Consider the following 21,171-nt stretch of genomic DNA (forward strand, 5'->3'; position numbering starts at 1 on the left):
GGGGTTATTCATATTGATTGTGTTTACTTTGTCTACATCATGTCATTTTGCTTAAGGCGTTACTCTGTTTTCATACTTAATACCATAGATGCATGCTCGATGGCGGCCGATTGGTGGAGTAATAGTAGTAGATGCAGACAGAAGTCGGTCTACTTGTCTCGGACATGATGCCTATATTCATGATCATTGCCTTGGATATCGTCATAACTACGCGCTTTCTATCAATTGCCCAACAGTAGTTTGTTCACCCACACTATATGTTGTGTGTTTAAGAGAGAAGCCTTTAGTGAAAACTATGGCCCCAGGGTCTACTTTTATCATATTACAAAAACCTAAATTCCGTTGCTGCAATTTTTTGTTTTTTATCTTGTTTTGCAATTTATCTATCTACCACTAAAAGATTTGATCATTTCAAGTAATGAGTTCAAGGGGATTGACAACCCTCTTGCCCGTTTGGGTGCAAGTATTTGCTTTTGTGTGTGCAGGTGCTGTTCGCGAGGCTTTGTGTGATTCTCATATTGGTTCGATAAACTTGGTTCTCACCAAGGGGATACTTATATCTATTGTACCGCATCTCCCCTCCTCTTCATGGAAAACCCCAATGTAGCTCACAAGTAGCAGCTTTTCCCCATGAAATTAGTTTTCTTGCAGAGAAAGAAGAGCCCCAATGGACCTTCACAGCTCCCTCACGGGTCCCTCATGCGGGTGGGGCCAATGACACCCCGGGAGACCATGTGCACCCACAGGCACCGCCTTACGACGATTCCTTTATCCAAAATCAGATATTTTCCGTACAAAAATTCAAAAAAAAATCAGCTCAGTCCGGCTTTGTGAATTTTTGATGTGTTTTTCCAAAAACTATAGGAACAGGAACTGGACTTTGGTACTGGATTGATAGGTTAGTTCAAATAAATATTGTGCCAAAACATAAATAAATGATGTAAATATAGTATGAATACTTCAGAAATTATAGATACGTTGGAGACATATCAGTGAGTGACATAGCATGACATGCCTACTAGATGGAAAGAACGATAATGACCTTTGGACATTGCGGTCTGGCTAGATGGCGTGTTTTGTCATGTTTACCTGGCCTTTGGACGCTGCAGCCATGCCAGTTGGTGTATGTGGTTGCACGCTCTTGGCGACTGCGCTCCCCTAGGACTAATCATCTATTCGGTTTGCTTTGCCTCCTTCTGCTCATGTGGTTTTAGGTGGGGGTTCTCGGTTCCAATGCCTCAGGTCATTTGACATGGGTGGTCGGTCGAGCATTGTATCGATCCGATTATTGGGTTGCCCTGGCAAGACAACGAAGCACATGGCCAACAATCGTTGTTGTTGCCGTTGCAAATATACAAGGCAATTACAAACTCAATATTAATATAATCACTTACATGCAATTCACCAGAAACATCATTCAAATGGTTCACCTAATTTCTTGATTGTTGTTTTTCTGTCGCATTTACAAGATGAGGAAAGGCCGAAGCATGAAAAAAATCTTAGAGTCCATTCCCCTGCTCAAGCAAACAGCTTATGTGTTGCCAAAAAATCCATGGCATTGATCATCGTCAAGGCAAATATAAATGTGGTATAAACATAATCATTTGCAGATGGTTGAAAAAACAACCCTTCAAATTGTTTTATTCACTTTCGGGTAGTTTGTCTCTTCACCAATGGCACAACGGTTCATTATAAAAAAAACTTGACCAAGAGAGATTAGTGCCTTGTTTTTTGAAACAAGGAGCACCCCACAATCGGTTTGTATTAATTACCATAACAAATTTTTACGTTTGTTATTAGCACTTGTGGCTTGTTTTTAATTAACAAGGAATAACCCTTCCACTAGAAAACCAAGAAACAACCAAGGAACACACCCTATGGAGCAGGTGTAGTGGGACTAAACATCACATATGATATAAATAGTGAAATTTATAGTAAAAACAATAGTTGCATGCATATATGTGTACATGTATAACATAATAATACAATGACCTGAATGTAAAGTTCCAACAAGCATGCACATTTTGACCTTATTCCAGGATGCATTTGATATACTTCATTTTAGCTGAATTTATTTATGAAGCTGATTATATGTGCACTAATTTCCTTTGGTTTTTCTTCATTAATGAAATGTGCGACATCCTTCATTATCACCACATCATCCAGTAATGGAACAAACTTTTTGAAGCCTCCTTTGTTTATGAAATTTTGTGCGTCTGCAGTATTGTATGTTAGATCCAAATCACCAACAATGAACTTGGTTGGCACCTTTATCTCAGCTCCGGTCCATGGTGAAGTTAGATCCCATGTTCTGCACAGAAACAAACCAAATATGGTTGTTTAGACCAAAACATTGTGTGGTGTCACTGAGTCATCCTAGAAATACTTTTTGTGACTATTTCTTTGGGAGATCTAGAGTAATTATGTCTCTACGAGTGTATTGTGGATGACGTACACCATTGATTTATAATAAAACTTAACAATGTGGCATTGTTACCAAAAAAATAGAAAAGTATAAAGTTTTGCGCAAGTAAATGACAATATTAATATATCATGTGTCCTAAATTACAACGTTTGCTCCATTATAGCAAAGGTGAATTTGCTTGTGAGACAATCTTTACAAACTTATGATAAATATTTCTTGGGACACCTTTTGGAGAAACCTTCTCTTATTCATTTAATCACCTCTAAATGAATTAATTATTGTTTTTGAAAAAGCAGAATTTATAGTATTGTGTATATTATTAGTTTTCTTATCTAGAACAGAATTCAAACATAATTGTGTATGTATGTACGTCATTTCAAATATTGATGATATATCTAATTAGAAATCCAACCCCTCTTTCTCCCAAAAAAAACCCTATACCTATAAAAAATATCATTATGCAAAACATTTAAAGCCTTGAATCATATTTTAAGTTCAGATCCACATATTTACGTTAAGGTAATAGTTATAATTATAATTATTCATAAAGTTAAAATCTAAAGGGAAAAGATTCCAAGGTAAGCAACTTATAATTACTTATTCAAAGCACGGTAGTAGTTCAATCCCCCGGTGAAACCAGACTTGTCAAACTCGGTCGTGTAGTACTTGATGTCCTCCTCCGTGATCCAACTCGGCAAGGGCACCTCCTCATCTGGTGAGCCCCATCCGCTCTTCGGGATGAAAAGTGGGCCAGGAGTTCGATAAGCGAAAAACTTTCTTAGCACCAACTCTGTACCAAGGCGCCTAAATTCTGCTTCAACTGCTCCAGGCTCCTATAAATTAGATTTACAAGTAGCTCAATCATAATTTTTAATGCAACTCCAGAGACAATATGAGAGTTGAAAATGAAATGACTTTAGTTAGTGCATCTTTGATTCATGTGATTCTCAAAAGCTAGCAATAGAATAAAACGTAGTATCACATTGTTATGTCATGTTGAATTCTACATGGCTAGAGAACTATAAGAATATAAAACAAAGAGTGTTTGGCAATATATAGATAATTAAAGGAAGTGTAATAAGTTGTTTGAGTCGATGGAAAGTTTCTCTAAAACATAATGCAATGCCATCCTTAGGATTTTTTGTTGGGGATTCCATGAATCCTAGGATTTAAACAACATACATGTGAAAATTCCTAAGGATCAAAATCCTCCTAATATCCTATGAATATCCTTTGAGGCAAAGATCCATTATAGCCTCGCCACACCAGAGAAGATGCCACATACGTGATAGGGGAATAAAACATTGCGTTCCTTTGTCACAAAATTACACAAGAGTCAACCAATCTTATGGAATGGTAGATTGATAGAAACAAGAAGTAGTAAATAGAATGGTAACTTGGAGAGTACCTTCATCACTAGCATGAAAACACTTTTAGCTAAGGAGGAATTTAATTATTTTTACATTGTACAACATGTATCTGTCTGATTCAATTATTAACTAAATTTTAGAACAAGTGTCAGAGTTTCATACGGTCAGTGCCGTCGGGAGGATGGAGAGATTGTTCGAAGGAGCGCATGCGGTATAATTGGAATGTAAGATGTTACAATGAGAGGATTTGCCCAGGTTCGGGGCCTCTGGAAAGGAGGTAATACCCTACTCCTGCCTTGGTTGTCTTTATTTCCAACGGTGGTCGACAGAGATCTAAAGGATCGCTGGCGAGATCTTCTCTTGTGGTTATAACTCACCCTGCTGGTGGCTCAGGGTGGCATCCATCCTAGGGTTTTTTCTCTCTTCTTTTTTCCCACTGCGCCTATCCTTAACCTTCGCCTTGTATACCGACATGGCTAGGGTTACATTTCTTAACTTGAGATGGGTCCAGGGTTGACTACTCGAATGGCCTCGTGTCACGATGTCATCAACATTCAAAATGTCATGGTGTCGCTTCAGGGCCGACGGTCAAGCCCATGTGCCTCTATAAAGCCTGGGTAGCTAGGGCGAGTGAGCATAGGAAGCCTTGCCCTTATTCCGATGCTTTTGTTTCTTCCGAGCCAGTGGTGGCTTAGTTTTCAGTGGGCGAAGAATGACCAGCCGGGGGTTTGGAGTAGATGACTCTGACAGGTACCGATGAAGATAGGGCGGGCCTTCGTCCTCCCTCCCCACAAGGCACAGTGCTGGTGTTCTAGGATTCCCTCCCTCTATGATGTTTCTTGAACAGAACAATGTCGTTGTCGAGGGGAACATGGAGGCCTCCAATTCTTCCATGGCCATGCCCTCCGATCGCCTCGCCGTGGACGAGGTGGAGAAGGAGGATTTGGGTATCTTATCTTACACGCTGGCAAACCTGAATTCAAGAGTTGTGCCTATGTCAAGGGAGGCCACCTGGCGGCCTAGAAGGAGAGGCATCTCTCTGGGCTTTCCTCGATAGTGTCCTTTGAGTAAAGTTTCTTCACATGGTCTTTAGAGCATTTGGTTCCACACGAGTGTCAGCCTCTCAGGTGTTCATCGCCTTCACCGAATGGCTTGCCTGATTTGGGGGCCAAAGCTGCCCAGGACGCCATTCCATTGTGTGTCGCACTCAAGCGCATTCAGCACATGAAGGATCTCCTCGCATATGTTGAAGCATAAGAGATCAAGGAGTACTCTCATTGTGGAGCTGATGCTCCAGAGGGCAAGGTGAGCATGGCCTCGTCACCCTTCCCAGATGGGTCACCTAGCATAATCCACCGGGCGAGGATGCCATGGACGACAGCTGCCGACGAGTAGAATACAGTGTATTCAGTTGGCTCCCAGCTGGGGGAATCTAGCTAATGGCCCATTTTTGGGCATATCATTAATTCCTTTAGAGTATTGAGTGGCGTTTGGTAGGCCGACGAAGTCTGCCCCCAACTGGTGTCCTGTGGGTAACACCCTCACTTCTTGTCCGAGAACCGTGTCCTAAACCATGATGCATGAAGTCTCTCATGGGAGGGGTTCATCTTTCGACCCACGGGGTGCACCTCGTTATAACCCTTCACTCAGTGTGCCCGTAGAGTTGAGGACCCAATGGTCATCTGTCAGAACCCTATATGAACTGAAAAGCCAACCTCATGTGGCTATATAGGGTTGTGCAAAAGATGAACATCATTCCCATTGTGAAAATGAGGCCTTCCTCCTTTGGGATGCCCAAGTGGTCATTTTCCTTGCCATAGTGTAACACCCCGGATATGATTTACCTAATATGTACTCCAACTCTTGCCGTTTCCGGCCTTAAGTTATTTTATTTTCTCGGGTTCGGGTTTTTGTCTCCGTGTGTTGTTGTCGTTGTCATGCATCTCATATCACGTCATCATGTGCATTGCATTTGCATACGTGTTCGTCTCATGCATTTGAGCATTTTCCCCGTTGTCCGTTTTGCATTCCGGTGCTCCGTTCTCCTCCGGTGGTCATTTCTACCTTTCTTTCGTGTGTGGGGATTAAACATTTCCGGATTGGACCAAGACTTGCCAAGCGGCTTTGGTTTACTACCGGTAGACCGCATGTCAAGTTTCGTACCATTTGGACTTCGTTTGATGCTCCAACGGTTAACCGAGGGACCGAGAAGGCCTTGTGTGTTTTGCAGCCCAACACCCCTCCAATTTGGCCCAAAACCCATCAAAACCCTCTCCATCATCTAGAGCGTTCGATCACGATCGCGTGGCCCAAAACCGCACTCCATTTGGAGCTTCCTAGCTCCTCCTACCTATAAAACTAGCACCCCCTCCGAAATTCTCCTTCTCCTTCCCCCGAAACCCTAGTCCCCTTCGTCTCCACGCGCCGGCGGACATTTTTCCGTCCGGCCGGACATGTCCGCCGCCCTTACCGCGCCATGTGTCGCTCCCTGACTGGGCGAGCCGCCGTGCCCACTTCGCCGCCCCACCGGCCCGTCGAAGCCCGCCGCAGGCCCTCCCGGCCCGTGCCCCGATCTGCTCTGCCCCGCGCCTCGCGCCTCCAGCCGCCGCCGTCTTCGTCGGGTCCGGCCGCCGCGCCGCCTCCCGGCCCGCTCCGCCGCCAAGCCGAGCCGTCGTCCCGCTCCGTCCCCAGCCGCGCCTCGCCGCCCCGCCGACGTCCTCCTCCTTCGGCCGGCGAGCCCTCCGAACCTCGCGCCGCTACAGTGCCCTCCAGATCCAAATCGGGATCGGTTGACCTTTTGCCCCGAAACCCTAACTTTTTGCATTTTTCATCATGCTATAACTCCGCATCCGTAGCTCCGTTTTGGGCATATAGCATATCAAAATGTTCACCTCAGAGAGTACATCATTTCATCTCATTGCCTCATTTTCATTTGAGTTCATCTTGATACCCGAAATGCTGTTGGAACAATGCTATTTGAGATACTTGTCAGATCTACTGCTCCAATTAGCTATTTGTCATTTTTGCCATAATTATTGTGTGCATGATATGCCCCTGAGCTCTTCATGTGTTTTGTTATATGTTTTGCCATCTATCCAGAGGTGCAACCCATGTATTTTTGTGATGTTTGTGGTGACTAGCACAAGCTTGCAAAGTAGAGCATTTGTTAACGCTGATTTCAGGGACTTAATAATTCCACTAAGTCCTAGATCTGTTTATCTCAATATGCCATATGTTCATGTTGTTTCCTAGTGATCCGTGCCTCTTTTGAGGATGATCAGTAAGGATGTTTTGTTATTCTTGTAGTGCTCTATCCATCCATGTCTTTGTTTGCAATTATGGAGCACCCTAGCTTGAGTCAATCGAGCTCTACTTTTACTATTTCGTGAATCTGGGCAGATTGTCTACTTGTTAGCGATTTTGCCGAGGATGTTGTAGTTGATCCGTGCATGCTATGTTATTATTCTTGCCATGTCTAGCTTGTATAATGTGTATTCTTGATGGGTGTATGCTTAGATTGTCATGACTTGCTCTGTAGTAAGTGTATCGAGCTCGTAAACATGCCTACTTGATATCTGTTTTTGCATGTTCCAGTTTTTCACTAAGTCTAAGAACTGCTTATGTTTTTGCCATGTTCTCATGCTTGCAAATGTATTTTCTGATCCCTTTTGGCTCAAGGTCACTAAGGGACTTTTGTTAAGCTCTTTGAATAGCTCCATGCCATGCTTTACTTTGCTATGTTCAGTACCTGTAGCATATATTTTTTCATGCTCTAAAGTGTGCTACCTGATCTGAAATTCCAGACAAGTATTGATTTCACTAAGTCTGAAATCTGTTTACCAAATGCATTTTTGCCATGCTTGTTTGAACCTGTTAATGGATGAATTGACCATAGCTCAGTGTTCATCTTTTGTTAAGCATCATGAATGGATACCTGCCATGTATTTTGTTGCCATGTTTGAGTGCTGTACCATGTTCATCTTGTTGCATTTAGATGGCTACTTGCTGTAAATCGCAGAGCGGTGCCATATTTGAATTGCTTGCCATTTCCAAACCGTGACTCCGATTCCGGCGTTCTTTATATCGTTTTCAAGCGAAATCATCTCACCTTTCCAGTGGCACACTTGGATTTCCATGTTGAGGCCAGGTTCATTCATTCCTTGTCAAATCTTGCATATGCATCACATATCGCATCCCGCATAGCATACCATATTTGCATCATGTTGTTTGAGCTTTGCACGTGGTTGATTGTGTTCCGTTTGCTTGTTTTGTCTTGTTTGGATAGAGCCGGGAGACGAGTTCGCTAACGAGGAGCCCGTTGAGTTTGCTTTCGAGGATCCGGTCAACTCTGATAACTTTGCAGGCAAGATGATCATACCCTCGAAATCACTACTATCTTTGCTTTGCTAGATGCTCGCTCTTTTGCTATGCCTATGCTATGATGCCTACCACTTGCTTATCATGCCTCCCTATCTGCCATGTCAAACCTCTAACCCACCATGTCCTAGCAAACCATTGATTGGCTATGTTACCGCTTTGCTCAGCCCCTCTTATAGCGTTGCTAGTTGCAGGTGAAGATTGGAGGCCGTTCCTTGTTGGAACATTATTTACTTGTTGGGATATCATTATATTATCTTGTTATCTTAATGCATCTATATACTTGGTAAAGGGTTGAAGGCTCGGCCTCTCGCCTAGTGTTTTGTTCCACTCTTGCCGCCCTAGTTTCCGTCATATCGGTGTTATGTTCCCGGATTTTGCGTTCCTTACGTGGTTGGGTGATAATGGGAACCCCTTGATAGTTCGCCTTGAATAAAGATTTTCCAGCAATGCCCAACCTTGGTTTTACCATTTGCCACCTAGCCTCTTTTTCCCTTGGGTTTCTGGAGCCCGAGGGTCATCTTATTTAAACCCCCCCGGGCCAGTGCTCCTCTGAGTGTTGGTCCAAACTAGAGTCCTGTGCAGTGCCCCCTCAGGGAAACTCGAGGTTTGGTTTTAGTTGTATGGAGAGCTCATCTGAGTGTGCCCTGAGAACGAGATATGTGCAGCTCCTATCAGGATTTGTCGGCACATTCGGGCGGTGTTGCTGGATTTGTTTTAACTTGTCGAAGTGTCTTGAGGAATCGGGATGCCGAGTCTGATCGGAATGTCTCAGGAGAAAGTCTATTCCTTCATTGATCGTGAGAGCTTGTCATGGGCTAAGTTGGGACTCCCCTGCAGGGATTTGAACTTTCGAAAGCCATGCCCGCGGTTATGGGCAGATGGGAATTTGTTAATGTCTGGTTGTAGATAACTTGAACCTTAACTTAATTAAAATGAATCAACTGTGTGAGTTACCGTGATGGTCTCTTCTCGGCGGAGTCTGGGAAGTGAACACGGTGTTGGAGTAATGCTTGCCGCAGGTTGCTCTCTAGTTACTCGTTCGCGCTTTGCCTTTCTCTTCTTGCTCTCTTTTGCGAACAGGTTAGCCACCATATATGCTAGTCGCTTGCTGCAGCTCCACATATTTACATTGCCTTACCTATAAGGTTAAATAGTCTTGATCGCGAGGGTGCAAGATTGCTGAGTCCCTGTGGCTCACAGATTACTTCCAAAACAGATGCAGGGCCCGATGACTCCGTTCCAGATGACGCGCTTGAGCTCAAGTGGGAGTTCGACGAGGACTCACGCCGTTACTATGTGTCTTTCCCTGACGATTAGTAGTGGTGCCCAGTGCCCAGTTGGGGCGATCGGGACCGTGTCGCATGTTGGGGTTATCTTTTATTTTGGCGCCGTAGTCGGGCCATGAGTGTTTGATTGATGTAATGCTATTTATGTACTTTGATTGACGTGGCGAGTGTAAGCCAACTATGTATCTCCCCTTTTATTATCTATATTACATGGGATGTTGTGAAGATTGCCTAACTTGCGACATTGCTTTCAATGCGGTTATGCCTCTAAGTCATGCCTCGACACGTGGGAGATATAGCCGCATCGAGGGCGTTACAAGTTGGTAATCAGAGCCTTCCCCGCCCTTAGGAGCCCCCGCTGCTTGATCGTTTTTAGTGGCCGAGTTGAGTCTAGAAAAATGTTTTGAGTCATTTAGGAATTATATATCGGAGAGCTAGGAATTCTTTTTACTCCCCAGTCTCCTCATCGCTCTGGTAAGGCATCCTGACGTAGAGTTTTGACTATTCTCTTCTCAAATTTCACTAAAAAAAATTTAGGATCACGCGGGTATCTTGGAATCGTTCCGATGGTTTTGTGATGAGAACATTGTACTTGGTGCCTCCTGTCTTTAGGGGTTGTGGCAGTGTCCCAGGGAGTTGAGCTCCGAGGTGTTGTCGTCACAATTTTATCGTTGCAGTTCTGGAATACCTGAGTTTAGTACGCCGACATCGAAAATCTCTTTTATGCAGTTCGTTGGTGAGATAACCTCGACGCCACTCAGTACTGGGGCGGGAGTTCGGGAGTATTGTCATAATTTGTATAACGGATACTTTTCGAAGGTTGAGGTAGATGGTTTCCGAAATTTTTCTCGGTTATGTGTTGAAGGATGGATACAGCTGGATGTAGGAATTGCTAGATTTGGGTGAGATATTATGCTTCCCCTGTGTCCCCAACACCTGATTGCATAACCGGAAAGGTTCGGGAGTTTCATAGGTGGGAATTCTTGTAGCTCTAGTTCTTCTTCCACGGATATTTGGTTTGAGATTGGGATTTCTTACCAAGTATTCGTTCTTGATCCGTACCTTGTTGATTTATTCCTCTACCTAAATTCTAAGTGGCTTCTCAATTTATGGATATGTGACCATTTCAAGTGGAATGCATTCGTTCATTTTGTTCGGATGTGAAGACTATATGTTGCAATTCCAACCCGTTTGATTCAGCTTCATTTTATCTGGCAATGTGCTAACGGTTGTCACCCTCTTCAGGATGGCTCCCGCTAAAAGCAGCAATCAGAATCAGAATCAGGATCCGCCACCACCTCCACCTCCTCCGGAGGCATGGCAAGCTGTGATGGCCACAACCAATGCAAACACGCAGTTGATCATGCAAATTCTTCAAGAGCGCAATCAAGCGAACCAAGGCAACCAAGGCAACAATCAGAATCACTTTGCTACACTCAACCAGTTCCTTGCTAACGGGCCAAAGACTTTCAGCAATTGTGTTGAGGCAACTGATGCTGACAATTGGCTCGTGGATCTGTGCAAGCATTTTGAGTGCAGTAACGTCAGGCCTGAGGACTTTGTCAAGTTCGCTTCTTTCCAACTCAAAGACCAAGCTGCAGAATGGTTCCAGCAATACAAGGATTCCAGAGGAGGCCGTGTGATTACCTGAGATGAATTCCGTCAAGACTTCAAAGCTCATCATATCCCTCAGAGCGTGGTTGAAAGCAAGCGTGAGGAATTCTGCAACCTGAAGCAAGGCTCTTTGTCTGTCTATGACTACAACAAATTGTTTCAGAAGCTCGCCCACTTTGCTAAGCAGGACGTCCATGACGAGAAGAGCATGATGTACCAGTTCAGGGGTGGTCTCAGAGAAGAAATCCAGCTAGCTCTTATTCTCTTTGAGCCCTTGAGGTACGATGAGTTCTGCAACATGGCATTGAAGCAAGAGGCTGCTCAACTGAGGTGTGATGCTTTCAAGAAGCGAGTCAGAGATGCTACTCCTTCTTTCTCTACTCAAGTGGCCAAGCAGCAGAAGTTTTGGCTTCCTTCCCCTCCGTTTCATCAGCCGTATCAGAAGAGCAAAGGTGGCAGTGGATCTTCCCACCCACCCAACCCTGGCTTTCAGAACAAGACTTCGTCTCAAGCTTCAAGATCGAGTGCTCCGTATCACCGTCCGCTTTCTGAGGTCACGTGCAACAAGTGCCAACAGAAGGGTTACTATGCCAACAAATGCTTCAACCAGAGGTGTGTCCCTCCTCCTCCTCCTGTGAGATCGGCAAGTACAGCTGTGGTCAAGCATAACCCCAAGCACTCTAAGGTCAACTTGCTGAATGCAGCTCAAGCAGAGGACTCGTCAGATGTCATCATGGGTAACCTTCCTGTTAACGATATTCCTGCAAAAGTTCTTTTTGACACTGGTGCATCGCATTGTTTCATTTCCAAATTTTTTGCATCGAATTATGAGTGCGATTATCAGTATCTGCAAAATTCTTTGCAAATCGTGTCACCGGGCAAGCAAATGACAGCTAATTTCTGCGTCTCGGATATTACTATCACGTTGGGCGACTACAAATTTCTAGCTTCCCCTATTGTTCTAGGCGACTCGGATATTGATCTTATTCTCGGAATGGACTGGCTTTCTAAGCACAAGGCGCATCTTGATTGTGCAGCCAGGCAGATTCAATTGACTCATTCGTCTGAGGATGTAATTGTCTTTGCCGCTCGTGATGATACCATCCGCCTGTTTTCTCTCAATGAGAAGGGTGAACTGGATGCCATCTCGCAAATTCCAGTCGTTTGCGAATATCAAGACGTCTTTCCAGAAGAGCTTCCAGGAATGCCTCCGCACCGGCCAGTTGAATTCGTCATCGATCTTGAGCCTGGCACGGAACCGGTGTGCAAACATCCTTACAAGCTCGGACCTGAAGAGTTGAAGGAGCGGAAGAAGCAACTCGATATTCAAGAGAGAATGGGTCTCATCCGACCTAGTTCTTCTCCGTGGGGTTGTGGTGTTCTTTTTGTGAAGAAGAAGGATGGAACGGACTGACTTTGTGTTGACTACCGTCCATTGAACAAGAAGACTATCAAGAACAAGTACCCATTTCCCAATATCAACGAGCTGTTCAAACAACTCAAAGGTGCCCAAGTATTCTCCAAGCTTGATCTCCGTATAGGTTATCACCAGATTCAAATCTGTGAGCAAGATATTCCCAAGACGGCTTTGAGGACAAGCTTTGGTTCATATGAATACACTGTCATGTCTTTTGGCCTCGTCAACGCTCCTCCAACTTTCTCTCGCATGATGAACTTCATCTTCAACGCCTACACCAATGACTTCGTTTTGGTCTATCTCGACGACATTCTGGTCTTTTCGAAGAACAAGGAAGATCATGCCAAGCACTTGCGTTTGGTTCTCGATAAGCTCAGGGAACACCAGTTCTACACCAAGTTCTCCAAGTGCGAATTTTGGTTCGATGAGGTTCTTTATCTTGGTCATATCATCTCTGCCAAGGGCATTGCGGTGCATCCTGAGAAGGTGTCTGCAATTGTTAATTGGGAACCACCTCAGAACGTGAAGCAACTCCGTAGCTTCCTCGGTCTCGCAAGCTACTGTCGAAGATTCGTTGAAAACTTTTCTAAGATCGCGAAGCCTCTGTCAAATCTTCTCCATAAGCACGTCAAGTACGTTTGGTCTCCAGAGTGTGACATTGCTTTCAATACTTTGAAAGGGAAATTGATCACTGCTCCAGTTCTGACTCCTCTTGATGAATCCAAACCGTACGAGGTCTTTTGCGATGCCTCTCTCCAAGGTCTCGCGCAGTGTTGATGCAAGAGAATAAAGTTGTGGCTTATACCTCTCGCCAGTTGAAGCCCAATGAGAAGAACTACCCCACTCATGACCTCGAGTTGGCGGCAGTTGTGCATGCTCTTTTGACTCGAAGACATCTCTTATTAGGAAGAAAAGTGGACATTTTCACTGATCACAAGAGTCTCAAGTACATCTTCACTCAGCCTAATCTCAACCTCAGGCAAACTCGATGGGTCGAAATGATTCAAGAGTATAATCCGAGTATCGAGTATACTTCAGGCAAGGCCAATGTGATTGCTGACGCATTGAGCAGGAAGGCTTATTGCAACAGTCTGATTCTCAAGCCTTATCTACCCGAGCTTTGTGAAGCTTTCCGCAAACTTAATCTGCAAGTTGTTCCTCAAGGTTTCCTCACCAACCTTCAAGTCTCTCCTACCTTGGAAGACCAGATTCGCCAAGCCCAGCTTCTTGATGCTATGGTGAAAAAGGTGAAGGTTGGGATTGCCAAGAGTCAACCCAAGTATAAGTGCTACCGCCTTGATGACAAGGACACTCTCTTCTTCGATGATCGTATTGTTGTGCCCAAAGGTGACCTTCGTAAAGTGATCATGAACGAGGCTCACAATTCTCTCCTCTCCATCCACCCTGGAAGCACGAAGATGTATCAGGACCTCAAGCAGGCTTATTGGTGGACTCGAATGAAGCGCGAGATTGCTCAGTTCGTGAATGAATGTGATGTCTGCAGAAGAGTGAAGGCAGAACACCAAAGGCCAGCTGGTCTCCTCCAACCTCTTGCCATTCTAGAATGGAAGTTTGACCACATTGAGATGGACTTCGTGACTGGGTTTTCAAAGTCCAAACGTGGCAATGATGCTATATTCGTTGGCATCGACAAACTCACTAAAGTGGCTCACTTTCTGCCTATCAAAGAGTCTATCACTGCAGCTCAATTGGCGGAGCTCTATACCTCTCGAATTGTCTCTCTGCACGGTATTTCGCAAGTGATCTCTTCAAACCGTGACAGCATCTTTACCTCCAAGTTTTGTGATTCTTTTCAGAAGGCCATGGGCACCAACATCCGCTTCAGCACAGCTTTCCATCCGCAAACTAGCGGTCAAGTCGAGCGTGTCAACCAGATTCTTGAAGATATGCTCAGGGCTTGTGTGATCTCATTCGGCATGAAATGGGAGGATTGTCTTCCATATGCTGAATTCTCCTACAACAACAGTTTTCAAGCAAGTTCGGGCAAGGCCCCATTTGAAATTCTGTATGGCAGGAAGTGTCGTACCCCTCTCAACTGGGCTGAAACCGGTGAACGTCAACTTCTGAAAAATGACTTAATCACAAAGGTAGAGATAATGTGCAAAGTCATTCGAGATAACCTCAAAGCAGTCCAATCCCGCCAGAAGAGTTACTATGATAATAAGCACCGTGATTTGGCTTTCGAGATCGGAGATCATGTTTACCTCCGCGTCTCTCCAATGAAAGGTACTCATCGCTTCGGTATCAAAGAGAAGCTTGCCCCTAGATACGTGGGACCTTTCAAGATCGTCAGCAAGAGAGGCGATCTCGCCTATCAACTTGAGCTTTCTTCAAACTTTGCAAATATGAATGACGTGTTCCATGTCTCTCAGCTTCGAAAGTGCTTCAAGACTCCTGAACGCACCGTCAACTTCGAAGACATTGAGCTCCAATAAGATCTCTCTTATCATGAGCACCCCGTTGCTATTCTTGAAGAGACTTAACGCAAGACTCGCAACAAGTCAATCAAATTCCTCAAAGTCAAGTGGTCACACCATTCCGACCGTGAAGCCACCTGGGAACGCGAGGATCACCTCCGTTCTGAGTACCCGGCGTTCTTTCAGTCCTAGATCTCGAGACAAGATCCTTTCATAGTGGTGGAGTGTTGTAACAACCCGGATATGATTTACCGAATATGTACTCCAACTCTTGTTGTTTCCGGCCTTAAGTTATTTTATTTTCTCGGGTTCGAGTTTTTGTCTCCGTGTGTTGTTGTCATTGTCATGCATCTCATATAATGTCATCATGTGCATTGCATTTGCATATGTGTTCGTCTCATGCATTCGAGCATTTTCCCCGTTGTCCGTTTTGCATTCCGGCGCTCCGTTCTCCTCTGGTGGTCATTTCTACCTTTCTTTCGTGTGTGGGGATTAAACATTTCCGAATTGGACCGAGACTTGCCAAGCGGCCTTAGTTTACTACCGATAGACCGCCTGTCAAGTTTCGTACCATCTGGACTTCGTTTGATGCTCCAACGGTTAACCGAGGGACCGAGAAGGCCTCGTGTGTGTTGCAGCCCAACACCCCTCCAATTTGGCCCAAAACCCACCAAAACACTCTCCATCATCTAGAGCGTTCGATCACGATCGCGTGGCCGAAAACCGTACTCCATTTGGAGCTTCCTAACTCCTCCTACCTATAAAACTAGCACCCCCTCCGAAATTCTCCTTCTCCTTCCTCTGAAACCCTAGTCCCCTTCGTCTCCACGCGCCGGCGGACATTTTTCCGTCCGGCCGGACATGTCCGCCGCCCTTACCGCGCCACGTGTCGCTCCCTGACTGAGCGAGCCACCGCGCCCACTTCGCCGCCCCACCGGCCCGCCGAAGCCCGCCACAGGCCCTCCCGGCCCGCGCCCCGATCTGCTCCGAAATGCTGTTGGAAGAATGCTATTTGAGATACTTGTCAGATCTGCTGCTCCAATTAGCTATTTGTCATTTTTGCCATAATTATTGTGTGCATGATATGCCCCTGAGCTCTTCATGTGTTTTGTTATATGTTTTGCCATTTATCTAGAGGTACAACCCATGTATTTTTGTGATGTGTGTGGTGACTAGCACAAACTTGCAAAGTAGAGCATTTGTTAATGCTGATTTCAGGGAATTAGTAATTCCACTAAGTCCTTGATCTGTTTATCTCTATATGCCATATGTTCATATTGTTTCCTAGTGATCCGTGCCTCTTTTGAGGATGATCAGTAAGGATGTTTTGTTATTCTTGTAGTGCTTTATCCATCCATGTCTTTGTTTGCAATTATGGAGCACTCTAACTTGAGTCAATCGAGCTCTACTTTTACTATTTCGTGAATCTGGGCAGATTGTCTACTTGTTAGCAATTTTGCCGAGGATGTTGTAGTTGATCCGTACATGCTATGTTATTGTTCTTGCCATGTCTAGCTTGTATAATGTGTATTCTTGATGGGTGTATGCTTAGATTGTCATGACTTGCTCTATAGTGAGTGCATCGAGCTCGTAAACATGCCTACTTGATATCTGTTTTTGCATGTTCCAGTTTTTCACTAAGTCTGAGAACTGCTTATGTTTTTGCCATGTTCTCATGCTTGCAAATGTATTTTCTGATCCCTTTTGGCTCGAGGTCACTAAGGGACTTTTGTTAAGCTCTTTGAGTAGCTCCATGCCATGATTTACTTTGCTATGTTCATTACCTGTAGCATATATTTTTTCATGCTCTAAAGTGTGCTACCTGATCTGAAATTCCAGACAAGTGTTGATTTCACTAAGTCTGAAATCTGTTTACCAAATGCATTTTTGCCATACTTGTTTGAACCTGTTAATGGATGAATTGATCGTAGCTCAGTGTTCATCTTTTGTTAAGAATCATGAATGGATCCCTGCCATGTATTTTGTTGCCATGTTTGAGTGCTGTAGCATGTTCATCTTGTTGCATTTAGATGGCTACTTGCTGTAAATTGCAGAGCGGTGCCATATTTGAATTGCTTCCCGTTTCCAAACCGTGACTCCGATTCCGGCGTTCTTTATATCGTTTTCAAGCGAAATCATCTCACCTTTTTAGTGGAACACTTGGATTTCCAAGTTGAGGCCAGGTTCATTCATTCCTTGTCAAATCTTGCATATGCATCACATATCGCACCCCGCATAGCATACCATGTTTGCATCATGTTGTTTGAGCTTTGCACGTGGTTGATTGTGTTCCGTTTGCTTGTTTTGTCTTGTTTGGGTAGAGCCGGGAGACGAGTTCGCTAACGAGGAGCCCGTTGAGTTTGCTTTCGAGGATCCGGTCAACTCTGACAACTTTGCAGGCAAGATGATCATACCCTCAAAATCACTACTATCTTTGCTTTGCTAGATGCTCGCTCTTTTGCTATGCCTATGCTACGATGCCTACCACTTGCTTATCATGCCTCCCTATCTGCCATGTCAAACCTCTAACCCACCATGTCCTAGCAAACCGTTGATTGGTTATGTTACCGCTTTGCTCAGCCCCTCTTATAGCGTTGCTAATTGCAGGTGAAGATTGGAGGCCGTTCCTTGTTGGAACATTATTTACTTGTTGGGATATCATTATATTATCTTGTTATCTTAATGCATCTATATACTTGGTAAAGGGTGGAAGGCTCGGCCTCTCGCCTAGTGTTTTGTTCCACTCTTGCCGCCCTAGTTTTCGTCATATCGGTGTTATGTTCCCAGATTTTGCGTTCCTTATGCGGTTGGGTGGTAATGGGAACCCCTTGATAGTTCGCCTTGAATAAAGATTTTCCAGCAATGCCCAACCTTGGTTTTACCATTTGCCACCTAGCCTCTTTTTCCCTTAGGTTTCCGGAGCCCGAGGGTCATCTTATTTAAACCCCCCCCCCGGGCCAGTGCTCCTCTGAGTGTTGGTCCAAACTAGAGTCCTGTGCAGTGCCTTCTCAGGGAAACTCGAGGTTTGGTTTTAGTTGTATGGAGAGCTCATCTGAGTGTGCCCTAAGAACGAGATATGTGCAGCTCCTATCGGGATTTGTCGGCACATTCGGGCGGTGTTGCTGGATTTGTTTTAACTTGTCGAAGTGTCTTGAGGAACCGGGATGCCGAGTCTGATCGGAATGTCTTGGGAGAAGGTATATTCCTTCATTGACCGTGAGAGCTTGTCATGGGCTAAGTTGGGACTCCCCTGCAGGGATTTAAACTTTCGAAAGCCATGCCCGCGGTTATGGGCAGATGGGAATTTGTTAATGTCCAGTTGTAGATAACTTGAATCTTAACTTAATTAAAATGAATCAACTGTGTGAGTTACCGTGATGGTCTCTTCTTGGCGGAGTCCGGAAAGTGAACACGGTGTTGGAGTAATGCTTGCCGTAGGTTGCTCTCTAGTTACTCGTTCGCGCTTTGCCTCTCTCTTCTCGTTCTCTTTTGCGAACAGGTTAGCCACCATATATGCTAGTCACTTGCTGCAGCTCCACATATTTACCTTGCCTTATCTATAAGCTTAAATAGTCTTGATCGCGAGGGTGCGAGATTGCTGAGTCCCTGTGGCTCACAGATTACTTCCAAAACAGATGCAGAGCCCGATGACTTCGTTCCAGATGACGCGCTTGAGCTCAAGTGGGAGTTCGACGAGGACTCACGCCGTTACTATGTTTCTTTCCCTGACGATCAGTAGTGGTGCCCAGTTGGGGCGATCGGGACCGTGTCGCATGTTGGGGTTATCTTTTATTTTGGCGCTGTAGTCGGGTCATGAGTGTTTGATTGATGTAATGATATTTATGTATTTTGATTGACGTGGCGAGTGTAAGCCAACTATGTATCTCCCCTTTTATTATTTATATTACATGGGATGTTGTGAAGATTGTCTAACTTGCGACATTGCTTTTAATGCGATTATGCCTCTAAATCGTGCCTCGACAAGTGAGTGATATAGCCGCATCGAGGACGTTACACATTGCTAGAATGATGGCGCACTCGAAGAATCCTTCACCGCATGATACACCATTTGCGGGCCTTGGCCAACTTAGGTTTCATGTGTTTCACTGCATCACATTACCAAAGGACGAATATGTAGCTTCTCAAGCTGGACGCCAATGGGAAAACACCAAGTGGTAGCGTGTTTCTCATTAGCCTGATCTTTTCACTCGAGGTAGACATCTCAACCACCGCAAGAATTGCACCAGAGTGGGCCCATGCACCAGGAGCTCAGGGCTCGAGAGTTTGCCATTCTATTGGTCCTCGGTGCTATGTCGACCCTTACCGATGGACCAAATCCTTCTTAGGAGATCATCCGCGGGAGGCATTAGACCTCTTTATCACCATTCCGGGTGAACGTTCCGGCTAGACCCCCCTCCTCACGCTGGCTAAGAAGATGACAATCTTATGTTCTCTGCCTAGAGCTTGGCCTGTGAAGTCTGCACGCCTCGCCCACCGTATGATGAGGGATATGTTAGGGCTTTGGGGACCACATTTCTCCTTTTGGGGCTTGTCGAACATTTTGACGGAAGAAGTCCGAACGCTGCCTCGCACGGGCCTTCTCCCAGGAGCGGCGGACCGCAAGCCGAACGACCATCTCCTTCTCGGGGCCGCATGGGATGAGTTCAGGGTCAGGATCTAAAAGTGAAGGAGTCGGATCCGGTGGCAGCCATGCCGGAGATGGTTGGAGATCGTCGAACAGGAGCTTGGGTGGCAGAGGGGAGTGGAGTGAAGTGAAGTGGCTAGGGTTTGGTCCGGCCAGGGGTGGGGAGGAATATATGTGAGGTCGAGTGGACCAGCGTAAATTGGGTCCAACATGGTGGACGTGCCCGGACGTTCCATATCCTCTTCATATTTGAGCTGAATATGTGGGGTGTCAGTTAGTCTGGATGTTTGAGACCTGTTGAAGAGTTCATTTGGATCGAATTTTCATGACCGGTCAGTAACCGGACCGTATACGCAGACGTTTGAGGCATCCGACTGCATATGCTACGAGGGGTGCTGGATTGCTTGATGGTACGAAGATTGAACAATAAGTGTTGTATGTGGAGCAGTTTCGTTCAATTTATGTTTATATATGGTCCTTGTTTGCTTTTTTACTTTGGTTCTACTGATCTGTTACTTCTGTATAGATCGTTGGTTGTCGGTGATTGTGCTAGGAGCATCCTTAATTGGGTCATCCGTCGGGGATTGTGCCGCATGCTGTACTATTCTCTTATCTAATGATGAATATATACAGCTCTTCTGCATGGTTAAATAAAAAATACTAATAAAACTAGACTTTTGCATGGTATCTAGTACAGTACATACCTGGAAGCGGCAGACGTAGTAGTCATCTCCGTACAGAGCCCTGAAGGCGTCCACGGGCTTCACCGCCGGGTTCCGAGGGTTGAAGGCGACGCTCAAGGCGACCAGTGCCTTCACCCTATCCGGCCGGAACAGGCAGAGGCTCCAGGCTATCAAGGCGCCCCAGTCGTGCGCCACCACGAAGACCTGCTTCTGGCCGAGGGAGTCGACGAGCGCGACGAGGTCGCCGACGACATGCAGCGCGGTGTACTGGTCCGGGCCGCCGGAGGGCGCGTCGGAGTCACCGTAGCCGCGCATGTCGGGCGCGACGGCGCGGTAGCCCGCCGCGGCCAGCGCGGGCATCTGGTGCCGCCAGGTGTACCACAGCTCCGGGAACCCGTGCAGCAGCAGCACCACGGGCGCGCCCGCCGGCCCGGCCTCCGCGACGTGCAGGCGCACCCCGTTCACGTCGACGTTGCGGTGCGTGATCACGCCGTCGGAGGCCATCTCTGGGCTCGGGAGCGGTGCCGGACTGACGACGGAGCAACGCAGGAGCAGCAGAGCTTGTTGAGGCAAGGCTTTGGTGGTGGGTTGTGGCTGGACGCGACGGGCCGGGCCGCGCTATAAGGCGTGTGGGTGGATCGCACGCGGGGGTACTTGTTAAGAGGGCGACATAGAGCGAGGGGGTTGCGTGCCCGAGCATTGCACGACATCTCGCATCCTCCTGCGGGTTCCTTTCCTGGTGCATGCACCGGCACCCGGCTCAGGAAATTTTGCTACAGGCTGCCAGGGTAGGTATGCATGTGTATCTTTGTTGGCATGCACCTTATTTGATAGTGATGTTTCCGTTAATTTCAATGGAAATCTCCGGACGCCCGGCACTCGATCACTTGATATTGTGATAGTGGTTTTTCGT

General features: G+C 45.9%; 1 protein-coding gene across 1 annotated transcript; it reads right to left on the bottom strand.

The window, feature by feature from the left end:
• Positions 1 to 1,911: 1,911 nt before the first annotated feature.
• On the bottom strand, positions 1,912 to 20,895 carry LOC125523906 (epoxide hydrolase A-like). The gene is made up of 3 exons (XM_048688971.1): positions 20,280 to 20,895; positions 3,023 to 3,258; positions 1,912 to 2,311 (listed from the first exon to the last, which is right to left on the bottom strand). The coding sequence occupies exons 1-3, from the start codon at positions 20,760 to 20,762 to the stop codon at positions 2,062 to 2,064; spliced, it is 969 nt and encodes a 322-aa protein (XP_048544928.1). The 5' UTR covers positions 20,763 to 20,895; the 3' UTR covers positions 1,912 to 2,061.
• Positions 20,896 to 21,171: the final 276 nt, after the last annotated feature.

Source organism: Triticum urartu, chromosome 7 (genome assembly GCF_003073215.2).
Source record: "Triticum urartu cultivar G1812 chromosome 7, Tu2.1, whole genome shotgun sequence".
Lineage (NCBI taxonomy): Eukaryota > Viridiplantae > Streptophyta > Magnoliopsida > Poales > Poaceae > Triticum > Triticum urartu.